This window comes from Vulpes vulpes, chromosome 16 (genome assembly GCF_048418805.1).
Source record: "Vulpes vulpes isolate BD-2025 chromosome 16, VulVul3, whole genome shotgun sequence".
Classification (NCBI taxonomy): Eukaryota; Metazoa; Chordata; class Mammalia; order Carnivora; family Canidae; genus Vulpes; species Vulpes vulpes.
The window spans coordinates 41,763,241-41,789,600 of record NC_132795.1 but is presented as its reverse complement, the minus strand read 5'-3'; the positions used below and the strand labels follow the sequence as shown (position 1 = coordinate 41,789,600).

At 40.5% G+C, this 26,360-nt stretch overlaps 1 protein-coding gene across 1 annotated transcript in view; it reads right to left on the bottom strand.

The window, feature by feature from the left end:
* The window catches only part of MYRFL (myelin regulatory factor like), a 101,809-nt gene extending 75,664 nt beyond the window's left edge, over positions 1 to 26,145 (bottom strand). The window contains exons 1-2 of the mRNA XM_072741590.1: positions 25,929 to 26,145; positions 18,168 to 18,258 (exon numbers count right to left, since the gene is read on the bottom strand). Of these exons, the coding sequence (XP_072597691.1) occupies positions 18,168 to 18,258; positions 25,929 to 26,145 (308 nt within the window). The remainder of the gene's footprint in view (positions 1 to 18,167; positions 18,259 to 25,928) is intronic.
* Between the last annotated feature and the right edge of the window lie 215 nt (positions 26,146 to 26,360).

Sequence of the window (26,360 nt, the reverse complement as noted above, 5' to 3'; positions counted from 1 at the left end):
CCCCCGTTTCCTCCCCTACAATCTGGAATAGCCATCATGCCTTCCTCGTAGCGGCCTCGTGAGAGTTAAATGAGATACTGGGTATAAAACCCATCACATAGTGAGTGCCCCCAATCGGAGTGTGTGCTCAAGTACAGTTTATGTATAGTTTATTTACTGTAGTTTAATTCGCACTGTTGTTGCTTCTTAACATTCTCCAAGCACTCACACCAGAGAGACGGTTGTGCATACTCTTCCGGCTAAAGCCCTATAAAATGTCACCACTAAAGCAATGGTGTCCCATCTGCACCCTGGGAAATCCCAAAGTTCTTGGAAAAGAGCAACGTGGCTGTACAAAAGAAAAGAAAAACTAAATGTCTGGGGGGGGGGGGGGGGAATTCATAACTTTTTCTGTTTTATATATTGAGGTACAAGTAAAATTTCATTTAAGAAAAGAAATAAGTACCACCGCTAAAAAAAAGGTGTGAAATTTTCCGTTCCAATAAAACCTACAGGTTCCGTATGGCTCAGAAACTCCGTGATTCTAAGGCATTCATAAGCACCACCGCCCTCCACTTGATTCTCCTGCGAGAGCTATCCGGTCTTTCGTGGCTGATTAAGATTTTAACCTCATACAATGAAAAGTCTGTTTTTAGTGTTTAACTAGAAAAGTTAAGTTTTCTCATGTTGATACTTTATAATTTATTTGCTCTTTATGAATAAAGGAAGAGAACACCTTCCTCCAAAAATGCCACCGTCCTCCAAAAACACCACCAAAAATGAAAGTAAAGGAGTAAAGAAAGAAGCACAAACACAAAAGGACGCCAAGTACATAAACAGAGACTTTATTTTATTTTAGTGACACTGCGGGGACAAGTAGGGTGGATGGTAACTGAATTAGCAGAATGGAAAAAGCAACAACAAGACTGGAGAGGGCAAAAGGGACACAGCCAACAAGAAATTATCCAATTTTAATACAAGAAAAGCCCAAGGTATTGAAGCTACCAGAACCTCTGAATTCAGGACTAAGAGCTGAAAACAAAACCAACAGTTGAAAGTTTGATTAAGGAATGGCTGGACCCTTACATTAGCTTCCCCAATCTGTACAGCCAACTACCTCCATCACCCCAATAGAAGTTGGAAAGGCTTACTCTCTGGAGAAACAGATCCCAGGGAGATTGTAAAGCAACTGAGTTAAAAATGGAAGGATTCATTAAAAGTCTAAATGCTGAATCCTGAGACTCTTTTTCAACCTGACTTTGCAGGCATCCAAGCAGACTTCCTATGGTTAGAAACTGCAAGACTGTTCCCAAGAAAAATGGAATGTCCTCAAGGGAAAAAACAATATTTTGAAGTTACCCCCCACAAAATGGCCAGTGCCTGCTTAATCACTCTACAATGAAACTCATCCTTTGAGAATAATGGCTTGCACACAGGAACAAAAGATGAGGGACCAGACATTTCCAGAAACCCTTGATATCAAAGACAAAGAACAACTAAGATAAAGAAGGGATGCAAAAATCCCCACAAAGAGCCCTTCTGCTTCTCATATGAGTAGTAAGCTCCTACCAGATTTGACCTTTTCATAGATAAAAACTGCGAACTCTGGAAAATTAAAAAAAAAAAAAATCTGCCTAAAAATACTGGAAAGCAGACAAAACCAAGATGATTCTGGGGGGACATTGAAAACTTGGATGAAGATAATAGCATAAGGTTAGTTAGCCGTTTACAGCTTTTAGTTTTAGGGCCAGTTGAAGGCAGAACCACAGAACAGCTAAAACTCCATTAGAAACACACAAACTTTCTGACTTAAAGAGCCAGAGAATAGAATTTGGGACAAACAGCTGCTTAAAGTGAAAGAGGAATCTTGGGAAAAAGAGATTCAGAAAGGCGAACCCAAAATTCTGTGTATAATTTCTGGCCAAGAGTCTGTCTAACTCTGGAGTCATCAACAACAGTGGGCTGACTGCACACTGTCCAACCAAAAAAAACCAAAAAAAACAAAAAACAAAAAAGCAAAATGAACAAATGAAACAAAACTATAATTTGAGACAGAGTTTATAATTTGAGCTTAATGAAAGTTACTGCCTGGCAAAACAAAAGTATATATACTTTTCAGAGGAATGTAAAAAAACCCCAGACATTCACAATATCCAGAATACAATTGAGGATTACTCAACAAATGAAGAAGCAGAAAAATATGGCCTTGCCTTAAGGAAAAGAACAATTAGTGGACACCAATCCAGAGACGATCCAAATATTGGATTAATAAATAAACCTGATTTAGCAGCAGCTATTATATAAAAACAGCTGTTGTAAGTAAGCCTAATGGAGTAGACAATAATGTGTTTGTAAAAAATAAATAAATAAAAAATCTCAGCAAAGAAATAGAAACTTAAAAAGAACAAAATGGAAATTCTAGAATTGAAAAAATTAGAAATGACAATAAAAATAGAAAATGAAAAAATCATTGGGTGGTTTAGTGTAAGAACTTGAAGACAAATCAATAGACATAATCCAATCTAAAGAACAGAGAGGAAGAAATAAATATAAAAAAGAGGGAGAGAAAAAGAGATTCATGAACTGTGGTGGAGAGAATGTAACAGAAAAGTAATTAAAGATATAATGACCAAAACCTTTCCAAATTTAATAAAAAAACATAAGCTTATGGGTTCAAGAAGCTTAGCTAATCCTAAGCAAGATAGATATAGAAAACACACACACACACACACACACACACACCTAGGTCATCAAATCAGCAAAAATAAAGAGATATCTCAAAAGCAACCAGAGAAAAACAACATATTACATGTAGGGTAATAGTAATTAAAATGACCAATGACTTCTCATGAAAATCTCCATAGGTGAGAAGACAGTGCAACAATATGTTTAAAGTGCTAGCAAAAACCAAAACTGTCAATCTAGAATTTCATGTCTGATGAAGATATCTTCTAAGAATAAAAGCAAAATAAAGATACTGTCAGATTTTTTTAAAAATTTAGGAGACCATAAATATAAACATGCACAATAAGAAATATTAAAGACATTATTTAGGCTAATGGAAAATGATATCAGATGGAAACTTGAAACTTTAGGAAGGAAGGTAGAGAATAAAAAATTACATATCTGAAAGCAAATAAGTTTTTTTCTTAATTTCTTTAAATTTTTCTTAATTTCTTTAAAATACATAGGACTGTTTAAGGCAAAAATTGTGACATTATCTTGTAGCATTTATAATGTATGAAGGGGTAATACTTATGACATACTTATGACATAATACTTATGACAGCTTTTGGCTCAGGGTGTGATCCCAGGGTCTTAAAAAAGGTTAAATCTTAAAAAAAAACCTTTAAAAAAAAAAAGGTTAAATGATGCTAAGAAAAAAAAATGATGCTAAGAGGTATAGTGGAAGTCAACAGATAAAATGGAATTTTAAAATTATTCAAATAATACAAAATAGAGTAAAAAAGGAATTGCACAGAAATAAGAAATAGAAGGTATAAAAAGAAGACAAATAATATAATGGCTTAATTAAATACCTTATCAATAACTACATTAAATGTCAATGGACTAAAAACTCCAATATAAGGCAGCGATTATAAGAATGGATTTTTAAAAACCAAGACCAACGGTACATTGCCTGCAAGAAACAGTCTATAATATAATATAATAAACAAGTCTTTAAATATAAAGACTCAGATAAGGTGAAAACTAATGGAGAAAAAAAGGTGTGAGAAGTGAGAAGTGATTTCATGAATAACAGGTAAAATAGACTTCAAAATAATGAGTATTATTAAAAATAAAGAGGCTCATTCTATAATAATAACAGTCCCTTCACTAAGAAGACATAGCAGGGCAGCCCTGGTGGCCCAGCGGTTTAGCGCCGCCTTCAGCCCAGGGCGTGATCCTGGAAACCCGGGATGGAGTCCCACGTCGGGCTCCCTGCATGGAGCCTGCTTCTCCCTCTGCCTGTGTCTCTGCCTCTCTCTTAATCTGCGTCTCTCATGAATAAATAAATAAAATCTTAAAAAAAAAAAAAAGGAAGGCATAGCAATCATGATGGTTTATTGTTTACATATGTAATAACAGAACTTCAAAATACATGAAGCAGAATGACAGAAGTCAATAATTGTATGATCATAGTTGGAGATTTTAATTAACATCCCTCTCTCCTCAACTGATAGAACCAAAAAATCAGGAATGACAGAGATCATCTGAGAAATCTCTTTAACAAGAAAAGGAACCGATGTGTTTCAATACTGAGAGGAATTTCCCCTTCAGAGAATTTGTGGGAAGACTTAATGATAGATTCAAGGCAAAGAAAATCATGGAAAGAAGGCTCTGATTCAAGAAAAACAAAAAGTTCAAGAAAATGTAATCATAATAAATTATATGTGAGTACATAGTAATAATAATAATGTAAGCCCTGGATACTGACCTAACCAAAAATTTAATGTAACTGTATGATATTGAGAGGCTGGTGCTAGAAGTGGGTCTCAGATGTGGTAAAAGAAAGTTAAATCCTCCCTGAAGACGATATGAAGTTCTCAAACCATCTCAAGTAAGAACAGCAATATAAAACACCATTTAAATATAAAATGGGAGGTGGGCACTTGATGGGATGAGCACTGGGTGTTATTCTATATGTTGGCAAATTGAACACCAATAAAAAATAAATTTATAAAAAAAAGATATATATAAAGTGGGAGACATATCTAAAAGAGTTGGAGGGGATCCCTGGGTGGCGCAGCGGTTTAGTGCCTGCCTTTGGCCCAGGGCGTGATCCTGGAGACCCGGGATCGAATCCCACATCGGGCTCCCGGTGCATGGAGCCTGCTTCTTCCTCTGCCTGTGTCTCTGCCTCTCTCTCTCTCTCTGTGACTATAATACATAAATAATAAATAAAAATTAAAAAAAAATAAAAGAGTTGGAAAGTATCTGCCTCTGGGAGAGGCAAACTGAGGGAAATGGAGAAGACTGGGGCAGAGGATGGCTGGTCTTCATCATAAGCCAGATACACACAGTACCATCTGCACATGTATCACTCTCATAGGTTGACAAATTGTATTTTGTGATTGACTCTGCGATCGCACAATTGCACATTCAAGATTCTAGGCAGTTGTTTACCTTTACATTATTGGCACCACTGGAATTCAGTAATGTTAATAAAAACTAAAAATTGCAAATAAATGATCAATTTGCTTGAGAAATATGGCATGGCATATCGTATATAGGAATGCACGCACAGAGAATCCAATGTCCCTTTGTTGAGGGGCAGCAACATGTGGTGATGGTTTCAAAATGAAGATTTTGACATTTTCTTTAAAGATTTACTTATTTATTTTAGAGAGAGGGAGAGTGTACGAGGAGGGGGAGGGGCAGAGGGAGAGGGAGAGGAATCCTCAAGCAGACTCCCTGTTGAGCACAGAGCCCAACATCGGGCTTGATCCCAGGACACTGAGATCATGACCTGAGCTGAAACAGAGTCAGACACTTCACCAACTGAGCCATCCAGGCACCCCAAGATTTTGAAATCTTCAGTGCTTTCCTTGCAGTCTACTCTCCCTTCCAAAACTCACCATTGCATTCCATGTTCAATGCATTTTATAGTGTTGAGAGAAATGTTGTAGTTCTTTTCAGAGAATTTGAAGGAAGAATTAGTGATGGATACCCTTGAAACTGAGCAACTTGTTAAGACAAAGGCAATAATTAACTTTAAGAAAAACATTGTTGTTTGGGACTGTTGATGAGGCGCTAATCTCCTCATGACTCACAATTACATCAGGAGTCCCAGTCAGGCATATTAGACTGTTTTTGGTCTTCATGCTCTGAATCTGCCTATTATACCAAAGAGATTTGCACGAAGTGGACCTGGAAAGTAACAGAACCCTGGATCATTCCTTGAGTGGCCATTTCTGTTTCCATCTTCTGTAGGAAATAGCTGATAATCAAGAGATTCTTAGCTACTGATAAAAAACGAATAATTTGCCTTCTAAACCTCTTCTTCTCAGATATATAACTTGTGTCTGTGTTTGGGAGGATAAATGGATAAATATGGTCTCCTGAGGTTGAATGCCATGCCAACCAAAAGAGAGAATGCAAAACAGATTTTCTTTCCATCTGGTGCGACTTATATATATATAATATATCCATGATGGCTGCCTGCTGTGCCCAAAGCAGCTGGTATTTCATTCAGATTGTATTCAGGCTCGGCCAAGTTGTTGTTGAGTGCCTACTGTGTGTTCATGACTCTACTAGGCACTATGAAGGACATACAGTATTAAGACACGGGCTTCCTGGGCATACCCAGCTGGGACTACTCACAATTCAAACAGTCCAATCCAGGGACACCTGGGTGGCTCAGTGGTTGGGCAGCTGCCTTGGGCTCAGGTCGTGACCCCGGGATCTGGGATCGAGCCCCACATCAGGCTCCTGTGAAGAGCCTGCTTCTCCCTCTGCCTATGTCTCTCTCTCTCTTTCTCTCTCTCTCTCTGTGTCTCTCATGAATAAATAAATAAATCTTAAAAAAAAAAAAGGTCCAATCCCTAGTTTTCCTTGATGACTCCCCCAGTGCCTTCTTCACACACCAATTGTGCCGAGTAAGGCTCTATTGCACGGTGAGCTCAACTCTGCAGGTTGGTATACAGTTGGTACTTAATAAATATGAATTACTGCCTTTTTTATACTACATATGGCCATAAAAGTTATACATATGTAAATTCATATATTAAAAGATGACTTTCCTGACCATCCAATCTAAAACAATAGCCTTCCCCCACCCTTCTTCCTACTGCCTTATTTTTCTTCATCTTACTGCATGACTTTATACTATATGCCATTGCCTTTTTCTTCCCACCAGAGGGGCATGACAGCAGTAGCGTACCAAGAGTAAGGGCACGGGAGCGTCTCACCCCAGCAGCAGGCAATAAGGAAATGCACCATCTGTTGGGAATTTAAAAACAATACTTAACCCTACAAAAAAGTCAGTGTGCTTTCTTTATCACCATGCACCACCAACTCAGAGAAAAATGCCTGGGTGCCCTGCCAGGGTAGACTGCTTCCCACCGCACTGCCCTTGGTAAACTGTTAGCAGGGACTTCATCTGTTTTGTTCACTGTTGTACTCCGACACCCAACTATAAACATAGTTGTTATTGAAAATAATTTCTTCAATTTTTCATGTGTATGATTTATCCTCCCACGTGAACATTTGCATTAAGAACATATCTTAGGGGGTGCTTGGGGGGCTCAGTGGTTGGGCCCAGGGCGTGATCCTGGAGACCCGGGATCGAGTTCCACATCGGGCTCCCTGCGTGGAGCCTGCTTCTCCCTCTGCCTGTGTCTCTGCCTCTCTCTCTGTGTCTCTCATGAATAAATAAAATCTTAAAAAAAAAAAATCTTAATAGTGTGTGTGGGTGTGTCCTGCATGGTGCCCAGTGGGGAACATGTTGTAGGCAGACAATAAATACTTGATAAAGCTTAGTTAGGGTTTGTACATACCACCTGGAAGTTGGGAGGAGAAAGGGCCTTGGCAGCAATGTTGTCAATGTGTAAGATAGCCCACGAGAATAATTTCATGGTAGGACAGAGGAAGCAAGATGCCACCCCACCCCTCCAGCCCATTATTGGCAGACTGCAAGGACCCTGGGCCTCCCACCACCACTCCCCCTGCTGCTTTAGAAATAGATAAACTACTAGGAGAACCTACTCTGGTCCAAGCACTGACTTCATCCTTTGCATGTGTTATCTCATCTAATCTCAACTACCACCATGGGGAAAGAGGCTACTATTAACTCCATTCCACAGGCAATGGAACTAAGGCTTTTTTTTTTTTTTTTTATGATAGTCATACACAGAGAGAGAGGCAGAGACACAGGCAGAGGGAGAAGCAGGCTCCATGCACCGGGAGCCCAACGTGGGATTCGATCCCGGGTCTCCAGGATCGCGCCCTGGACCAAAGGCAGGCGCCAAACCGCTGCGCCACCCAGGGATCCCCTAAGGCTTGATAAGGCTACATAACTCACCCAAGATGATTCATCTGACAACTAATCAAGCCGGAATCAAGTGGTCGACCACCAGAGCTAATGCTAAAAAACAGAGGTAAAAAAACACTGTGATTTGAATACAGATTGTCTTTTTTTTTTTTTTTAAAGATTTTACACATTCATTCACAAGAGACACAGAGAGAGAGAGAGGCAGAGACATAGGCAGAGGGAGAAGCAGACTCCATGCAGGGAGCCTGATGCAGGACTCGAGCCCAGGACTGGGATCACACCCTGAGCTGAAGGCAGATGCCCAACCGCAGAGCCACCAGGTCCCCCAATACAGATTGTCCTAATCAAATTAATTACTAGGTAATTTTCCACAATTATCGTTAGAACCAAGATGCCACCAGGAATGTTTCAGCCCAGGATTCTGTTTAGCCTTTCTCCTACTGCATCCGTTTGAACCCAGAAGTCAACTGGTCAATGACTCACACAGCCTTTAACAGGCGCTTCTTACAGAACTACAGTGTGTCACCTCACCCCTTTCACAACACCACCATAAAGAGCTTGTCAGCCCCACTCCATTAGCGGCAGAACTGAAGCATGCAGTGGGTCATTGACTCCCAGTTCATTTTGCCATCTGACCCCAATAAACCAAGTCCTAAGTAAAACCCAGAATAAGCTCAACCATTTGAATGAAATAAAATACAACTTGCAGTTGATTCCACACAGACCTAATGCATCTTCAAGGTCTCCCCCGGTGAAGTCACCCATTCAAAACTGTAACACCCCAGTGCCCTCAGCTAGTTCCCTCTTACCCCACAGGAAGGACCCCAAGGCCAGCCTAACGTCCAGGATGCTATGATCCCCACTGAGCGCACTTACTCAAACCAGACCAAATTATTTGGTTTGGAACATAGGAGGTGATGGGGAAGAAAGCATATTTATGTGAACTAAAGCAAGGCTTCTCAACCATAATGTGATGTGAATGCCATGGGGATCCTATTAAAAATGTAGATTCCGATCTGGCTTTTCTGGGGTAAGATCTGAGATGCTACGTTTCTAGCTCTCAGGTCATGTGAGTGCTGCTCCCTGACCCACACTTAGAGTAAAGAAAAGAAGCAGGTGAACTTCTGGGCCTTTTTGAAGGAAACAAAATCTGTTTTAAGATTCACTAGTCTCTTCTCTGGAGTCTTCCTTCTACACACACACACACACACACACACACTTCTTGTCCTTTTTCCCTGAAACCTCCAGGACTTTTTTTTTTTTTTTAAAGATTTTATTCATCCATTCATGAGAGACACAGAGAGAGGCAGAGACATAGGCAGAGGGAGAAGCAGACTCCCTGCAGGGACCCGATGCGGGACTTGATCCCAGGACCCCAGGATCACGCCCTGAGCCAAAGGCAGACGCTCAACCACTGAGCCACCTGGGCATCCCCCCCCCCCAACTTTTTTTTAACCTCCAGGGTTTTATGCTATCCCCTAATTATCTAGCCCTCCTCCCTTCAAGCAGCTCTCCACCTAGACATTTCCCCGTGTGTCCACCACAGCTTACTTGTGTACCTAGTAAGTAATTAGCTGGCTAACCTAGGGAAATCCCAGGATTCAGCTTGCCCCTCTTGGGCAGACAGCTGCCCTGGATTCTGCCACACAAGGAAACAAAGGGTTAAGGGCAATATTCAGAAATTTTCACAGGCTGACAGGACTGCCCCTAGCTCAACATGCCAATTAGATTCAGACAGAAAGATGAGAAAGTCCTGAGCGGTATATCCCAATGCTCATGTATGGGCACCTGCGTCCCAAAGGGAGTCCATAGCCAAATAAATTTAAGAAACAGTGCATACCATTTCCCTTCTCCAGTTGCATATTAGTGTAACAAAGGCTCTGAAAAGTCCTGCAGTAAAGTTCATTTAATTTTGTTTAAGCCAGCGATTCATAAGCTTATTTACTCATCATGGAACTTTTATTTTTTCCCCACAGTATCTCCTGGGACCAATTTTGCAGAGAGCATTTAGGGGCATCTGTTTTATAGGGCCAATAATTCAATTTTTAAATATGTTTGAGATTTGAAAATCTCCCTATGTGATTCAAACTGGTTCTCATCAATTTTGCAGCCTAGCGGTCTCTTAGATCATTTAGGCAAAGAGTTGTCGCTGACATTTTTTAAAAGCATAATTCATAAGAAATATAGTAGCAGGGGAAGTCATTCAGGATTGGTAGTACACTCAGGTTTGAATCCCAGCTCTGCTCCTTATTAGCTGTGAGCCCAGGCAAAAAAAACCCTACATGTCAGTGCTGTTATGAGGAATGCAACTGACCTGCAAAAAAGAGCCTGGGATTTAGAAATATTCAACCCTTGGAGTATCTGAATAGGTTGTACAGATGTAATGATCATTGAACCAGCTGAACAGCCCCGTGGTCATGGATGGACTGGGACTGTTTCCACGTGTTCTCTTTCAGACTTTAATTGCAGCCTCACTTAACTGCATGCATCTGAATGGTTTTTATCAAGCAGTGATAAGTTATCTGATTATCAGACTTTTCTTTAATGGACAGGAACTCTGACAATCTTTGCAAAGTATGGCTCAGATCTATCCTATGTCACATCTTTTGTCAGATAATTTTAGATGCATTGAATGTATTGTCCTGAGGTTCACATTCCTCCAAAAGATGGCCTAATCTAAAGGCTGCATATAGAAAAAAGGGCCAGTATTGTAGAGCCAGGCACATTTTAATCCCAGATTTGCCACTTATTGACCTGTGGAGAATTACTTACTCTCTTTGCCCCTCTATATTTATAAAATATAGATAATATTGTGTTTATTTGGCAAATTTGTTCAGAGAATGAAATGTGTACAATTAAATATGTAATTAAATAAATGAACATGTAAAAGGTACAAAGAACATTGCCTAATACTTGGTAAATGCTCAGCAATAGTAATTCCCCCCTTTACCTCTCTTGTACCCTCAAGGTAGAGAATGAATCCAGTTGGGCAAACCAATAGTGGTAGCCCATAGGGAGATAATTCTGATCCCATAGGAAGGACCATTATTAACATGGAGACTAAGATCATATGACAAATTTCAGACTTTCCAGAGAAGAAGACAGTTCTTTGAATAAGACATTTGTTCACTTCTCTCCACCAAATAGCTAAAGTTCTTTCTGCATCTTATAAAAGTGACCCAGATAAGTACACAGAACCCTGGTACAATCAGCTGTACCTTCCCTTAAGGAGTAGTTACATAGAAGAGAAACTAGACAACTTCCACTCTTTCCACAGGAATTCACACTAGTGGTTTGGATGGAGTGAGAGGGAATATGAGGGAAGGCACAGGGGCAATTAGTGTCTGGGTTCAGCCCATACAGTGCTGGGAGCAGGAAAGCTAGCTCAGAGTGTAGGCTCACACATTTGGCAACCCACTAGCTTTGTGTGTGTTTGTGTTTAACCAGCTTGCAAAATGTTGAGCTTTCCTTCATCCAGTGGCCATTTGGCAAGCATGTTCTTGTTAGCAAAGAGCAGCAAAAGCCAGGTGCCAGAGGTATCCACAAATAGGTTTCCTCATTACTGAGATTCAGGTCTGGTTTCATTCTTTCATGGGGAAGAGGAGGGAGGGCATTTACAGGTATGCCAAAATAGGCTCAATAACAAAATGGAGATGATAGAGGAGGGTCAGTGAACTTGAAGATTATCAATAGAAATTATCTAATTTGAGCTACAGACAGAAAAGAGATTGAAAAAAAATCAACTGACACTCAGGAGCCTATATATAGTATCAAAGATCTAGCATTTGTTTTACTGGAGTATTAAAAAGAGGTAAGAAAGACTCAGTACAGGAAAATAAATGTGAAGAAAGAATAGCTGAAAACTTCCCAGATGTACTGAAGATCATGAATTTACAAATTCAAAAATAATATAATCCCAAATAAAACTAAGCCCAGGGGTTTCTGGGTGGCTCAGTCATTTGAACATCCTACTCTTGATTTCAGCTTAGGTCATGACCTCAGGGTTGTGAGATTGAGGCTCAGCTTGGGGCTTGGAGCCTGCTTAAGATTCTCACTACCCCTCCACCCTTACCCCCTCCCCTATTTGCTCTCTCTCTCTCTCAAAAATCGAAACAAAACTATGCCCATACCAAGTCACACTGTAATAAAACTGCTGCTGAAAACCAAAGATAAAAAAATCTTGCAGCTTGAGAAAAGTGACATATTATATATAAAGGAACAATGATTCAAATAACTGTCTATTTCTCATCAGAAACCATGGAGGTCAGATGACAATAGGTCAAAATTTTTTAAGTGTTAGGGAAAAAAACAACTTAACCAAGAATTCTAAATTCACAATCATTCTTGAAGACTTAACATTCCTTTCCCAGTAATAGATAAAAGTAGTCAAAAATCCTCAAGAATAGAGATGATCTAAAAAAAAAAAAAAAAAAAAGAATAGAGATGATCTGAACAACAATGCCTACAACTTGACCTGATTAGCATTTATAGAAGACCTTATTGAACAATAGCAGAATGTACATTCTTCTCAAGTGCACGTGGAAAATTTCTAAGATACATTGTATCTTGGTTCATAAAGCAAACCTTAACAAATTTAAAAGAATTAGATTCATACATAGTATGGTCTCTGTCCATAGTAGGAATAAATTAGAAATCAATAACAGAAAAAAATCTAGAGAATATCTCATATACTTGGAAATTAAGCAACACAATTCCAATAACCCATGTTAAAGTCAAAGAAGTGTGCTTAAGGAAAATTAGGAAATATTTTAAGCTAAATGAAAATTAAAATATATCAAAAACTGACAGAGGCAGCTAAAGCCATACAGAGAGGGAAATCTATAGCATCAAATGCTTAAACTAGAAAACAAAGAATGATTTCAAATCAAGAACTAAGTTTCTACCATAAGAAATTAGAAAAAGAAGAGCAAACTAAACCCAAGGCAAGCAAAAGAAGGAAATGAAGTAAAAAATTAGTGTAGCTGAAAATAAGTACAACAGAGAAAAACCAATGAAACCAAAAGCTGTTAATAAAATTTATAAGTGACTAACCAGGCTGAACAAGAAAAAAAGAGAAAAGCAGCATATTACCAATATGATGAACAGAAGAGGAAATATTATTACAGACTCCTCAGAGTCTATAAAGGGTTATTAATGAGAAATACTTTGAACTGTGTCCATAAATTTGAAATGGATTTATTCCTTGGGGCTAGGGAGGACAAGCTACCAAAACTCATGTAAGCAGAAAGAGATAAAATGAATAGTCCTGAATCTATTGGATAAACCTAATCTGTAGTTAAGATCTTCTAACATAGCAAATTACAAGCAAAGACGGTTTCATTGGTTAATTCTACCAAACATTTAAAGGAGAAATAAATCCAACTCCACACAATCTTATCCAGAGAATTTTAAAGGAAGGAACAGTTGACATATAATTTTAGGAAGCTATAATTACTCTGACATCAAAGCCAGAAAAATACAATATAAGAAAAGAAAACGTCAGGTCAATATTCTCATGATTATAGGTGCAAACCCCTCAATATAATGTTAGTAAATTGAATCTGACAATATGTATAAATATATCACAACAAATCGAAATTTATCCCAGGAATATAAGGTTAGTTCAGAATTCAAAAATTAAGCAGAGGAAGGGGCACCTGAGTGGCACAGTTGGCTAAAGCATCCAACGCTTGGCTTGATCTCAGGTCTGATCTCAGCTTTGTGAGATTAAGCCTCCTGTTGGGCTCCACACTCAACACAGAGTCTGCTTGAGTTTCTCTCTCCTTCTCCCTATGCATAGCCCCCCGCCCCACTTTCTCTCTCTCTCAAATAAATAAGTAAATCTTTTTTAAAAAAATTAAGCAGAGGAAACTAGAGCAGAAGAGAATCTCCCTAAGTTAATAAAAAGCATTGAATTATACTTAATGATTAACAAACTGAATAATGGCCTCTTAGATCAGGGACAGGGCAAAGATATCTGCTGCAACTACTTCTCTATTCAACATTATACCCAAAGTCTTACCCAGTTCAATATGGCAAGAAAAAGTATCTAAAGGCATAGAGTTGAGGCACTTGGGTTACTCAGTCAGTTGAGCAACCCATTCTTGGTTTCTGCTCAGGTCATGGTCTTGGGGTCATGGGGTCAAGCCCTGCATCAGACTCTGCACTCAGTATGGAATCTGCTTTTCCCTCTCCCTCCCCCTCTGCTCCTCCCTGTGCTCACACACATGAGCTCACTTGCTTTCTTGCTTTCTTCTTTCTCAAATAAATAAATAACATCCTAAAAATAAATAAATAAAGGCATAGATTTTGGGACATACAACTTCCCAATTCACAGGTGACATCACTGTAAACAGAAAATCCTCAAAAATCTATTTAAAAGCTGTTAGGACTAATAAATGACTTCATGAAGATTATAGGAACCAAGTTCAATATATAAATATCAATACTATTTTTATATGTTGGCAATGAATAACTGGAACCTAAAATTTGAGGGAAATAATTATTATTTACAATAGTTCAAAGAAAAACATGAAATATTTAGATATAAATCTAACAAAATATATGCAGGATTTACATGCTGAAATCTATAAAACACTGATGAAAGAATTAAAGAAGACCTAAATAAATGGAGAGATATACCATGTTGATGGATTGGAAGATTCAATTTTGTTAAGATGTCAATTCTCTGCATATGGATCTTTGGACTTAATACAATTGTAATAAAAATCCCAGCAGTACTGTACATGTGTCAACAAGCTAATTCTAATATTGATATGGGAAACCAAAGGAACTAGAATACCCAAAACAATTTTGAAAAAGACAAATCCAGGGCAGCCCTGGTGGCACAGTAGTTTAGAGCCGCCTGTAGCCCAGGGCGTGATCCTGGAGACCCTGGATCGAGTTCCACGTTGGGCTCCCTGCATGGAGCCTGCTTCTCCCTCTGCCTGTGTCTCTGCCTCTCTCTCTCTCTCTCTCTGTGTCTCTATGAATAAATAAATAAAATCTTAAAAAAAAAAACACTAGAAAAAGACAAATCTGGAGCACTTATACTATCTGATTTCAAGACATAATAAAAGCACAATAATCAATATAGTGTAGTATTGGCAAAATGATAGGCACATAACTCAATGGAACTGTATAGAGTCTAGATACAGATCTACACAAATATGGTCAATTGATTTTTTTTACTATGGTGTAAAAATAATTCACTGGAGAAAGGTTATTCAACAAATAAATCTGGAATAATTGGACATCCATACACAAATAAATTAACCTCAATCTATATCTATATCATGGATTGGAAAAACAAACATTGTTAAAATGTCTATACTACCTGATGCAATCTACACATTTAATTCAATATTTATCAAAACACCACCAGCATTTTTCACAGAGCTATAATAAACAATCCTAAAATTTATATGGAACTGCAAAAGACCCTGAACAGCAGGGTCTGAAAAAGCAATCCTGAAAAAGCAAAGCAAAAGCTGGAAGCAACACAGTTCCGGACTTCAAGCTGTATTACAAAACTGTGATCATCAAGACAAGCATGGTACTGGCACAAAAAACAGACACATAGATCCATGGAACAGAATACAGAACCCAGAAATGGACTCATAACTATATGGTCAACTCATCTTTGACAAAGCAGGAAAGAATACCCAATGGAAAAAGACAGTCTCTTCAATAAATAGTGTTGGGAAAACTGGACAGCCACATGCAGAGGAATGAAACCGGGCCACTTTCTTACACCACACACAAAAATAAATTCAAAATGGGTGAAAGACCTAAATGTGAGACAGGAAACCATCAAACTCCTAGAGGAGAACATAGGCAGCAACCTCTGTGACCTCGGCAGTAGCAACTTATTAACTAGACATGTCATGGGGGACAAGGGAAACAAAAGCAAAAATGAACCACTGGGACTTCACCAAGACAAAAAGTAGGTTCTGCACAATGAAGGACACAATCAACGAAACTAAAAGGCAGCCTATGGAATGGGAGAGGATACTTACAAATGACATATCTGATGAAAGGTTAGTATCCAAAATCTGTAATGAATTTCTCGGGCAGCCCGGGTGGATCAGCGGTTTAGTGCCACCTTCAGCCCAGGGCCTGATCCTGGAGACCCGGGATTGAGTCCCGCATCAGGCTCCCTGCATGGAGCCTGCTTCTCCCTCTGCCTGTGTCTCTGCCTCTCTCTCTCTCTCTCTGTTTCTCTCATGAATAAATGAATAAAATCTTTAAAAAAAAATATTTCTCAAACTCAGCATCCAAAAAAACAAATAATCCAGTTAAGAAATGGACAGAAGAGGGGCACATGGGTGGCTCAGTTGGTTGAGAATCTGGCTCTTGGTTTTGTTTAGGTCATGATCTCATGGGTCATAGGCTCGAGCTCAGAGTCAAGCTTAAAGATTCTCTCCCTCTGCCCCTCCCCCCACTCACGCATGTGCTCTCCCTCCCTCTAAAAGAAAATAAAAATAAATAAGTAAATCTTGAAAAAAAAAAGAAAGAAAAGAAGGAAGGAAGAAAGAGGCTGAAGACATGAATAAAAGACATTTTTCCAAAAAAGACATCCAGATGGCCAACAGACAAATAAAAAGATGCTCAACATTGCTCATCATCAGGGAAATATAAATCAAAACCACAATGAGATACCATCTCATACCTGTCAGAATGGTTGAAATTAACAAGTCAGGATACAAGATATTGGTGAGGATGTGGAGAAAGGGGAGCCCTCTTGCACTGTGGTAGGAATGCAACTGGTATAGCCATTCTTGAAAGAGGATGCAGTTTCCTCAAAAAGTCAAAAATAGAACTATAACCCAGGAATTGCACTACTAGGTATTTACCCAAAGGATACAAAGATGCACATTTGAAGGGTTACCTGCACCCCAATGTTTACAGCAGCACTATCAACAATAGCCAAACTATGGAAAGAGCCCAAATGTCCATCAACAGATGAGTGGATAAAGATGTTATATATATATATATATATATACATATATATATATATATAATGGAATATTACTCAACCATCAAAAAGAATGAAATCTTGCCATTTGCAACAACATAGATGGAGCTACAGTGTATCATGCTAAGTAAAATAAGTCAGAGAAAGACAAATACCATATGATTTCACTCATGTGGAATTTAATAAACAAAATAGATGAACATACGGGAAGGGGGAAAAAAAAGAGAGAGAGAAGCAAACCATGAGAGATTCTTTATGATAGAGAACACCTGAGGGTCGATGGAGGGAGGTACGTGGGAGATGGGCTACATGGCTGATGGGTATTAAAGAGGGCACTTGTTACGATGAGCACTGGGTGTTGTAGGTAAGTGATGAATCACTAAATTCTGCTCCTAAATCCAATATTACACTATATATTAACCAACTAGAGTTTAAATTAGAATTTGAATAAATAAATATTACCCTTAAAAAATAAGGCTCTTGATCACATCAAAACATGTGCATTAGTATTTATAGGAGCTCTTCATAATTGTCAAAAACTGGAAATAATCCAAATGTCCTTGAAGGACTTTCCTATAAAAAAAGAAACGCTAGCCCCAGCTGACTTCACTCATGAAAACTGCCAAATATTTATAGAAGAAGTAATACCAACTCTAACCATGGCCTTTTGGAAAACAGAAGAGGGAACAATTCCCAGCTCATTTAATTATTTCATTACTTTTTTTTTTAAGATTTTATTTATTTATTCATGAGAGACCCAGAGAGAGAGAGAGAGAGAGAGAGAGAGAGAGAGAGGCAGAGACACAGGCAGAGGGAGAAGCAGGCTCCAAGCAGGGAGCCCAATGTGGGCCTTGATCCCAGAACTCTGGGATCACACCCTGAGCCAAAGGCAGATGTTCAACCTCTGAGCCACCCAGGAGTCCCTAATTATTTCATTACTTTTATTTTGGTTTTTTAATATTATTTTTTAAGGATTTTATTTATTTATTTGAGAAGGAGAGAGCTAGGGAGTATAGGAGCAGGGGGAGGAGGGGGGAAGGAAAGGCAGAGAGAGAAGCAGATTCCCCACTGAGCAGGGAGTTTGATGTGGCGCTTGATCCCAGGACCTGGAGATCATGACCTGAGCAGAGGCAGCCACTTAACTGACTGAACCCCCCCAGGCACCCTATTTCATAACTTTCAAATCATCAAATGGAGAGCAGTGCTTTCTTTACTTACAAGGCCCCCAGATCGAAATCATTGCCCAGGAATTCCTCCAGCAGACTTGTATCCAGTGCCGGGTTCTCCAGAGTGTCATCGGCCCCCTGAGCTGCAAAGGCAAATTAAAAATCTTGAGATTCATGAAGATTTCAGAATGGCTAACAGCTAAAAACACTGACATACCTGCACTCAAGAGTTTTAAAGTAACTAAATTATGTAATACATTTATTGAGAGTGTGATCTTTCTTCCATTCAAATATTTCCTTATAAATCTCTTTAAATGTTACTCTCCTCCAGCAACTTTCCCAGACTGTCTAAAGCTGGTTTAGGTGCCCTTTTTATGTGCTTCTATTAATACACCGTGCTCTGCCTTATCACTATAATTGCTTGTCTTTGTATTGGTCTCCATCTGAAGTCTTTAAGAGCAGGGACCATGCCTTTCTTATAGTAACCACAAGAATCTACCGTACAAAAAAGGCAGCAATATACATTTGTGGGATGGATGGATAGATGGATGAATGGATGGATGGATGGATGGATGCATGCATGCATGCATGCATAGTTGAACAGAAGGAAGGATGGATAGTTGGCTGGTTGGTTTGTTGGCTGGATAGATTATTTCCAGTTAAGCTCATCAAGAAGTATCTTGTTTCACATTGTTGTTAGACTACCCAAAATGTAACAAAATATTTTTGTCCTTTTTTCTTGGTTTAAAAAAATGAAAAGAAACTTACTGGTTTCTTTCTGATCATAGTAAAAGTGTTAGAATTTTAAAAGAATAAAAAAGCATTTAAAAAGAATATAAAACATAGCAATATATAATAAAGAAGACAAAAGAATATTTGTTTCTAGATAACATGACTCTATACCTAGCAAACTCAGAAGAAAAAATTGGCAACAATTAGAAATGATCAGAACATTCAACAGAGTAGCTGATTAAAACTAAATATAAAAAATACTTTCTTATATATAAAAAATAACCAATCAACAGTTACAATAAATATAGTGAAGAAGATTCCAATCAAAATGATAAAAAGTGTAAAATACCTAAACAGATATTTAGGGACAATGTTTTTGAATAAGCTAAAAAAAATTCTACGAGGGGTTATAGGAAGAGATCTGAATAAATGGAAAGTCATTGATCTTAAAGACCCAGTATTATAAAACTTTTACTAGATATTATTGAGAACATCTGCCAAACCCATATATTCATTTTCTGAGAACTTTCCACTTGTGAAGATATTCTCCAGCAGCTGTATTTGTGACACAACTTCTACAGGCACCCAAATCAGAAAGCCCCAATCCATTGGTTGGCCAGGGACCAAGTCAATTATTTCTCCTAAGAATGTGAACTAGACTTTAGAGCTGGTGGTTGAGATCAAGCCATGTAATGATTAAGGCAAACTAGAGTTATAGTTTAAATATTTCCATCACATTAACCCACGTCCTTCTTGATTTTCTTATCCTTACTGAGGCCTGGTTGTTCAAGCTTCACAAGAGTGAAACTCTTGTGTATGCCCAATAAACCCTTTTGAATGCGTTTGTGTATTACCTGAAATTAAATAATCCCCAAATCAAAGTGTTCTGAGATGCTTTTTACATTTTATTTATTTATTTGAAAGCAAGAGAGTAAGAGAGAGAGCATGAGCAGGGAGAGAGGGAGAACCAGACTCCCTGCCGAGCAGGGAGCCCAGTGTGAGGTCCTGGGATCTTCACCTGAACCAAAGGCAGATGCTTAACTGGACTAAGCCTCCCAGGTGCCCCCGAAATTCTTCTGGAAATATAAATAGCCAAAGCCAAAAATCATCAGAAAATTATGATGGAGAAGGTAAATGAATACTGAGAAATACGCACAAGGACACATCAAAGGATGTGGGATTATCTGGGATATATCAAGAGATAGCACATATGCATGTAACGTATAAGGACTTTTAGTATGTGATAAACAAATTCTTTGACACCAGTGAGAAAAGATTGACTATGCAATAAAGATTTGGGGGAAAATTGATTAGATGTATGAGGAAAAAAATCTGGATTATTTTCCTTCCACCCCAAAATTCCAGATAGACCAAAGATTTTAACATAAATAAATAAAACCATAGAAAGAAAATGTGAGGGGCACCTGGGTGGCTCAGCGTTTGAGCATCTGCCTTTGGCTCAGGTCGTGATCCCAGGGTGCTCAGATCGAGTCCCACGTCGGGCTCCCCGCAGGAAGTCTGCTTCTCCCTTTGCCTGTGTCTCTGCCTCTCTCTCTCTCTCTCTGTGTCTCTCATGAATAAAGAAAAAATAGAAATAAAATGTTTTAAAAAAGAAAGAATATGTGAGCTAATATTCTTATGACCTTGGTTTTTCCAAGCCATGGCATAGAAGCCAAAAACTATAAAGCAAAAGATTGATAAATTTCACTTTCTACATTTTTTGAGAAGGAAAGAATTTTTGACATTTTATTTTCAAATAATTTCAAACGTAAAGAGAAGCTGCGGGAATTTAAAAGGACTCACTGATGCCCTTCACTCATATTCACCAATTATTAACTTTGTGGGGTTTTATTCCCCCCAGGTACAATCTAAATGTACAGCACCTCAACTCTCCACCCCCACACCAATATCCCTCATGTAATCCAGCGCCTTGTTATTTTCCCAGGGGCAAGATACCTTCACATTCGGATCACAGCACGAATTACAGGAGGGCCATTTTATGATTAGCTTTTGGCTTGCTATCTCCCTCGTTAAAATAAAATTTTAAAAATCTTGAGCACTTCCCAAATGGGGAAAATTGATGGATGCCAGAGACAGATGGAAGAGAGGGAGGAAGAAAGAGAAGAGGAGGGAAAGAGCAGAGAGATCACCAACTCTTTTCAGAGACATAAGTTAAGAGGGAGATGGATGGAAGATATTCTTAAATGTTGTGATGGTCAGAAATGACCTCATGGCCAAGCTTAGAGTTGAGTGAGACTTTGATGAAAGGATAGAATGGAGACGAGCAGGATAAGACACATTCATTTTTTTTCACTGATTCAACCAATATTTATTAAGTACAAACCAAGCACATGCCAAGCATTGTACATTGTCCTGGGGACACAAAAGGGGGGGAAAAAGATAAATTCCTTCAGGGGCCTGAATGCTAGGGGAGGGAAAGGAGGCACCAGTGGGGGTCGGGGAGGGGCAGATGTGACACAGGAGAAACAGTAAACAAACAGGATTTTTTCACATAAAAATGAAACAGACTGGTATGCTAGGCTGCAGGGGGAAAGAACACCTTTTGGTTGGGGGGCTTTCTCAGAAAGAAGCCAGCTGTGCAAAGACAAAGGGCAGGGAACAGTAAGAGCAAGAGAACGGAGGCTGTTTGAGGAACAATGTCAGGGCAGCTAAAGCACAGGTGCATGAGGGAGGGGGTAGGGAGGGGCGGTCAGAGTGATGGGAAGCCTTGGGAAAGTGATGTGATACACTGCACATTTTTAAAAGTTTGGGGGGGACAGACACTGAGGAGGGCACCTGATGGGATGAGCACTGGGTGTTATACTATAGGTTGGCAAATTGAATTTAAATTAAAAAGTTGGGGACACCTTGGTGGCTCAGGGGTGAATGTCTGCCTTCAGCTCAGGGCATAATCCTGGGGTCCTGTGATCAAGTCCCGCATTGGGCTCCCCGAAGGGAGCCTGCTTCTCCCTCTGCCTATGTCTCTGCCTCTCTCTCTCTGTCTGTCTCTCATGAATAAATAAAATCTTAAATAAATAAATAAATAAATAAATAAATAAGATAAATAAATAAATAAGATAAATAAATCTTTAAAATGTAATAAAATAAAATAAAAGCTTTGCTCCACACAGACACTTTGACAAACAGGATAGAGGTTTCTCAAAAAGTCAAAAACAGAAATACCATAGGATCCAGCAAGCCCACTTCAGGTTATTTACTCAAGGAATATAAAAACATTAATTTAAAAAGATAGATGCATCCCTGTGTTTACTGTAGCGTTCTTTACAATATCCGAGATACGGGAGCAACCTATGTGTCCACCAGTAGATGAAGCAATAAAGAAGACTCGGCCTCTATCTACGGTGGAAGATTACACGGCCGTGAAAAGGATGCGACTGTGCTGTTGGTGACAACACGGACGGACCTAGAGGGTACCATGCTAAGTGAAAGAAGTCAGACAGAGAGACAAATATCATATGACTTCACCATGTGTGGAACCAAAAAAGAAGAAGAAAGAAGAAGAAAAGAAAGAAAGAGAGAAAGAAAGAAAGAAAGAAAGAAAGAAAGAAAGAAAAAAAGAAGAAGAAGAAGAAGAGAAGAAAGAAAGAAAGAAAGAAAGAAAGAAAGAAAGAAAGAAAGAAAGAAAGAACAAAACAATAAACAAACAAAAAGAAAAAATGAAGTCTGTTCGGGTTGCTTGGTGGGAAAGGTCTATCAAGGGATAAGGACAAAAGGAAAATGAATCCGGATGCTATCACGGTTGTCCAGGGAGCCGTCAGAGGCACTCCGGATCCTTCCACGGAGCCGAGCACAAGGAGAGGCCCTTACCCTGACTCCTCAATCCTCATGGCAGCCCGCGGCGTAGACACTAAGATGTCCGGTTCACACAGAAGGCTAAGTGGTGACACAGGTTAACTAGGTGCCTGGGGTCTCACAGCTAGCAGGTGGGACGCAGGGACAGCAAGGGGGCCGCCTGACTGCTGGCCTTGCCCCTCTCCCCTTCCACGTCACCGCCCCTCGCAGGCTCGGCGCTGACGCTGACGGGACTGGCTGGCCTCTCCCACTTCTCTGGCCTTGGTCACGCTCATCGCTAAGAGAAGCAGATGGAGGGATGGAGGGAAGGATCTAATTTCCCACTGGAAGCCCCTGCTGGCATCCCATCTGCTTGATGCAGCGTGTGCGTGAGCACGTGAGCCCGCCTGCACACACTGCCCGAGGCAAAACCTGGAGGTGGCCCACAGATGCTAAGACCTGACCCATGTATGACTCGCTTTGCATCACCCACGCCGCCCCCACCAGCAGCCCCGGGCGGAAACCGGGGACGGTCCCCAGCTCCTAGGCCCTCCCCATGTGGCATATCTCCAAATACCTTCATGAACAAGGAGAGACCATCTCTGCAGTCGCCGGCTTTTCTAGAACTCCAGACTCACACCTGGGCCTTCCAGACTCGAAGGACATTGCTCAACAAGATAAATCCACAGTGTCGGGTAAGATTGTATTCAGGAGGCTTTACACGCACAGGGAGACTCTTAAATGACTGTTAAAATAAATCCCATGCTTTGGAAGAATAATCGCTCCGCTATAAATGTCCTAAACATTTATTGATTACATCCAAATCTGCAGAGATGGCGTTGTTGAGCATCCCACCCCCTGACAGCAAGGCTGGGTTTCAAGCTTTGAATCCACCCTTTTCAACATTTGTCTTTTGTGGCTGCTCAGGACAGGAGAAGCATTCCCCCCTAGGAGGGCCAGGGAACGTCCCCTTTATCACTTTTGGAAAGAAAGCCCTTCTTCACCCCAGTTCTCTGTGCCACCCCTCTAGGCACGGCGACAGCTGCCACATGGTAACCAGTCCTGCTGCCCTTGGCCTTGGGCAGACAAGAAAAAAGCTCATAGTTAGAGGATCAACCCACCGGGGAGAACCACAGACAAGTCTAAGTTGAATCCACAGGACCTGCTGATAGACATCCACACACCTGTGGGCACACTCTGTGTATGAGCAGCGTACATACAACGGACCTTCCTGACATGACTCTTGCTTCTTCCACCCACCTGCCCAGCCACCACCTCCCAGTCCTGTCTTGTTACCATCTGATGGGCTTTGTTCCCATATCACTTCCCTCAACCCAAATGCCCCCTGGCCCCTGCTTTATCAGCTCCCACATTTGTCACACAGCATCCCTGCCCGGAGTATTCACACAACAGCCAAGATGACAAAATGTGTCTGTTACAATAACTCTAGGTTTTTAAAAGATTCTAAAAAAACAACAGTGAGGATCCCCCAATGGTTGCCTTTTGGATTTAAACCTAAAGGTAGTTTCCCTCTGATACACCAGTGCTCATGAGATAATCTAGCAGGAATGTTTGTAAATGTTCCCAAGAAGGAGGAGGATGCGAAGAAGAAGGGGAGGGGAGGGGAAACCAAACACTCTCCTTCTCTTGTTTGCTAAGGATATTTTGTTGAAAATAAAGCTAGATTTCAAATCCGATGTTGGTATTTAGAGCCACAGCCAATTCAGAGTTAGATGAGTAAAGATGACATTTCCTTTTTTTTTTTTTTTTTTTTAAGATTTTATTTATTCACAAGAGACACAGAGAGAGGCAGAGACACAGGCAGAGGGAGAAGCAGACTCCGAGCAGGGAGCCTGATGCGGGACTGGATCCCAGGACCCCGGGATCACGCTCTGAGCCAAAAGCAGATGCTTAACCACTGAGCCCCCCAGGTGTCCCTAAGGATGACATTTCCAATCATTAATTCACTGTTTCATTCATTTATTCAACATTTACTTGTATTTACTTGAACACTATGTGTTCAGGAATACAATCAGAGATGAGTTCACCAGCCAGTGAGAGGGACAAGAAGATCAGCTGGAACAGTACATGGTGTTAAGCCTTAGGATGGTTGCAGGAATATACGGGACCTTTCAGTTAGGCTGGCCGGGCTGGGGTGGGGGGGGCGGTGGTGGCAGCAAGGACTTCTTGCAGATGACAGTTGAGAAGGAATATTCAAGGATAAGTAGATGGTTATTAGGAAAAAATTCTAAGAAGAGGAAAGAGCATGTGCAAATGAATTTTACAAGTCAGCAGCAGGACTCCTGTGGAAACCGGCCAGTCGAGGGGCAAGAGCCAAATGAAGAACATGTCAGAGACTGAGAACGATGCCTGCTGTGCATCCCGGTAAAAGCTGGATGCACTTCTGTCCCAACCACTGTCGCAGTCATGTGACATGTGTCTGTCTCTCTCCACTGAACTCAAAACGTCTCTAGGGGAGAGAGCGTGTCTTTTCGTACACATCCTAGAACAAGGCCTGGCACCTTGTTGGGCCTAAATTATTCAATAAAGCTTGCATCTATTGGATAAGTAGTAAAATTTGAATGAATAAGTGTGATTATGAATAGTGGAAGGTGTCTCTAGAGAAACAAGCAGACGTCAGATCATGAAGGTTTGTAGGTGTCAAGGTAAGGAATCCGTCTTGAAAGTCATGGAGACGTTGAAGCATTATTATCGGATGGATAACACGATCAGGGTTCTAGTCTTGAGAGGTCATACTGCTTACTCCTGGGAGAGCAGCTTGAAGTGGAGCAAGCCTAGAGCAAAGGAACTAGTCAAGGGTAAGGTCAGCCTCCCCTCACCACATTACTCAACGCCCCGGCTGCGCAGTCCAGGCCGAGGGCCAAGTGCTAGACACACAAAGATAAAGAAGCCTTAGTAGGTAAGGGTCTGAGTTCTCTAATCAGGTCTGGGATCAAATCTGACTCTAGATGTGTGCAACCAGCTGTGCAACCTTGGGTGAATTATCTAGCCTCTCTGTGCCTCAATTTCCTTATCTGTAACATGAGCGTAATAAGAGCATCGACCTCAGAGAGTCATTGTGAAGATTAAATGAGATAATGCACTTAAAGATACGGAGCACAGTTCCCAGCTCAGTAACGACTACCCTTTGTCAGTGTTATCAGTTTCTGTGCTCCGGAAGTTCATAGACCAGTGAGAAAGACTGACATAAACACATACCATAGCAACGTGACATGGTGGCGGCGGAAAGAGATGCACACGGGGCATTAGGTACACATTATATATGCACCTGAGTGACCCAACAGGAGCAAAAGGGTGTCAGGAAAAGCTTCCAGGAACGGGGGGGTCCAGGAGGAAAGATCCTTGCAAGGGTCCTGAAGGCCATGAAACTCTGATCTGGTGCAGGGGAGGTGGGAGCGGGAAGGTGGGAGAAAGCACGGGGCAGTGGAGCCAGCCTGTGCCAGCTTGTGCGCATCTCCTCCCGACTCCACATTTAGTGTCTTCATGTTGGCAGCTTGAAACGGGCCACGGAGGGAGGATTTACAGCATGGAAACTGGCAAACACTCCAAATTAGGAATTTGTTTTTCCCCCAAAGAGCTGGTTGGTGAACATTCACCCAGCACCCCCGCTGGACGTGAGTGGTGTTTGAGAGGAGAGGCCTACTAGACTCTGTGGCTGATTGGAAGGAACGTAGACAATCCTCTAGTCCCTGTTTTGGTG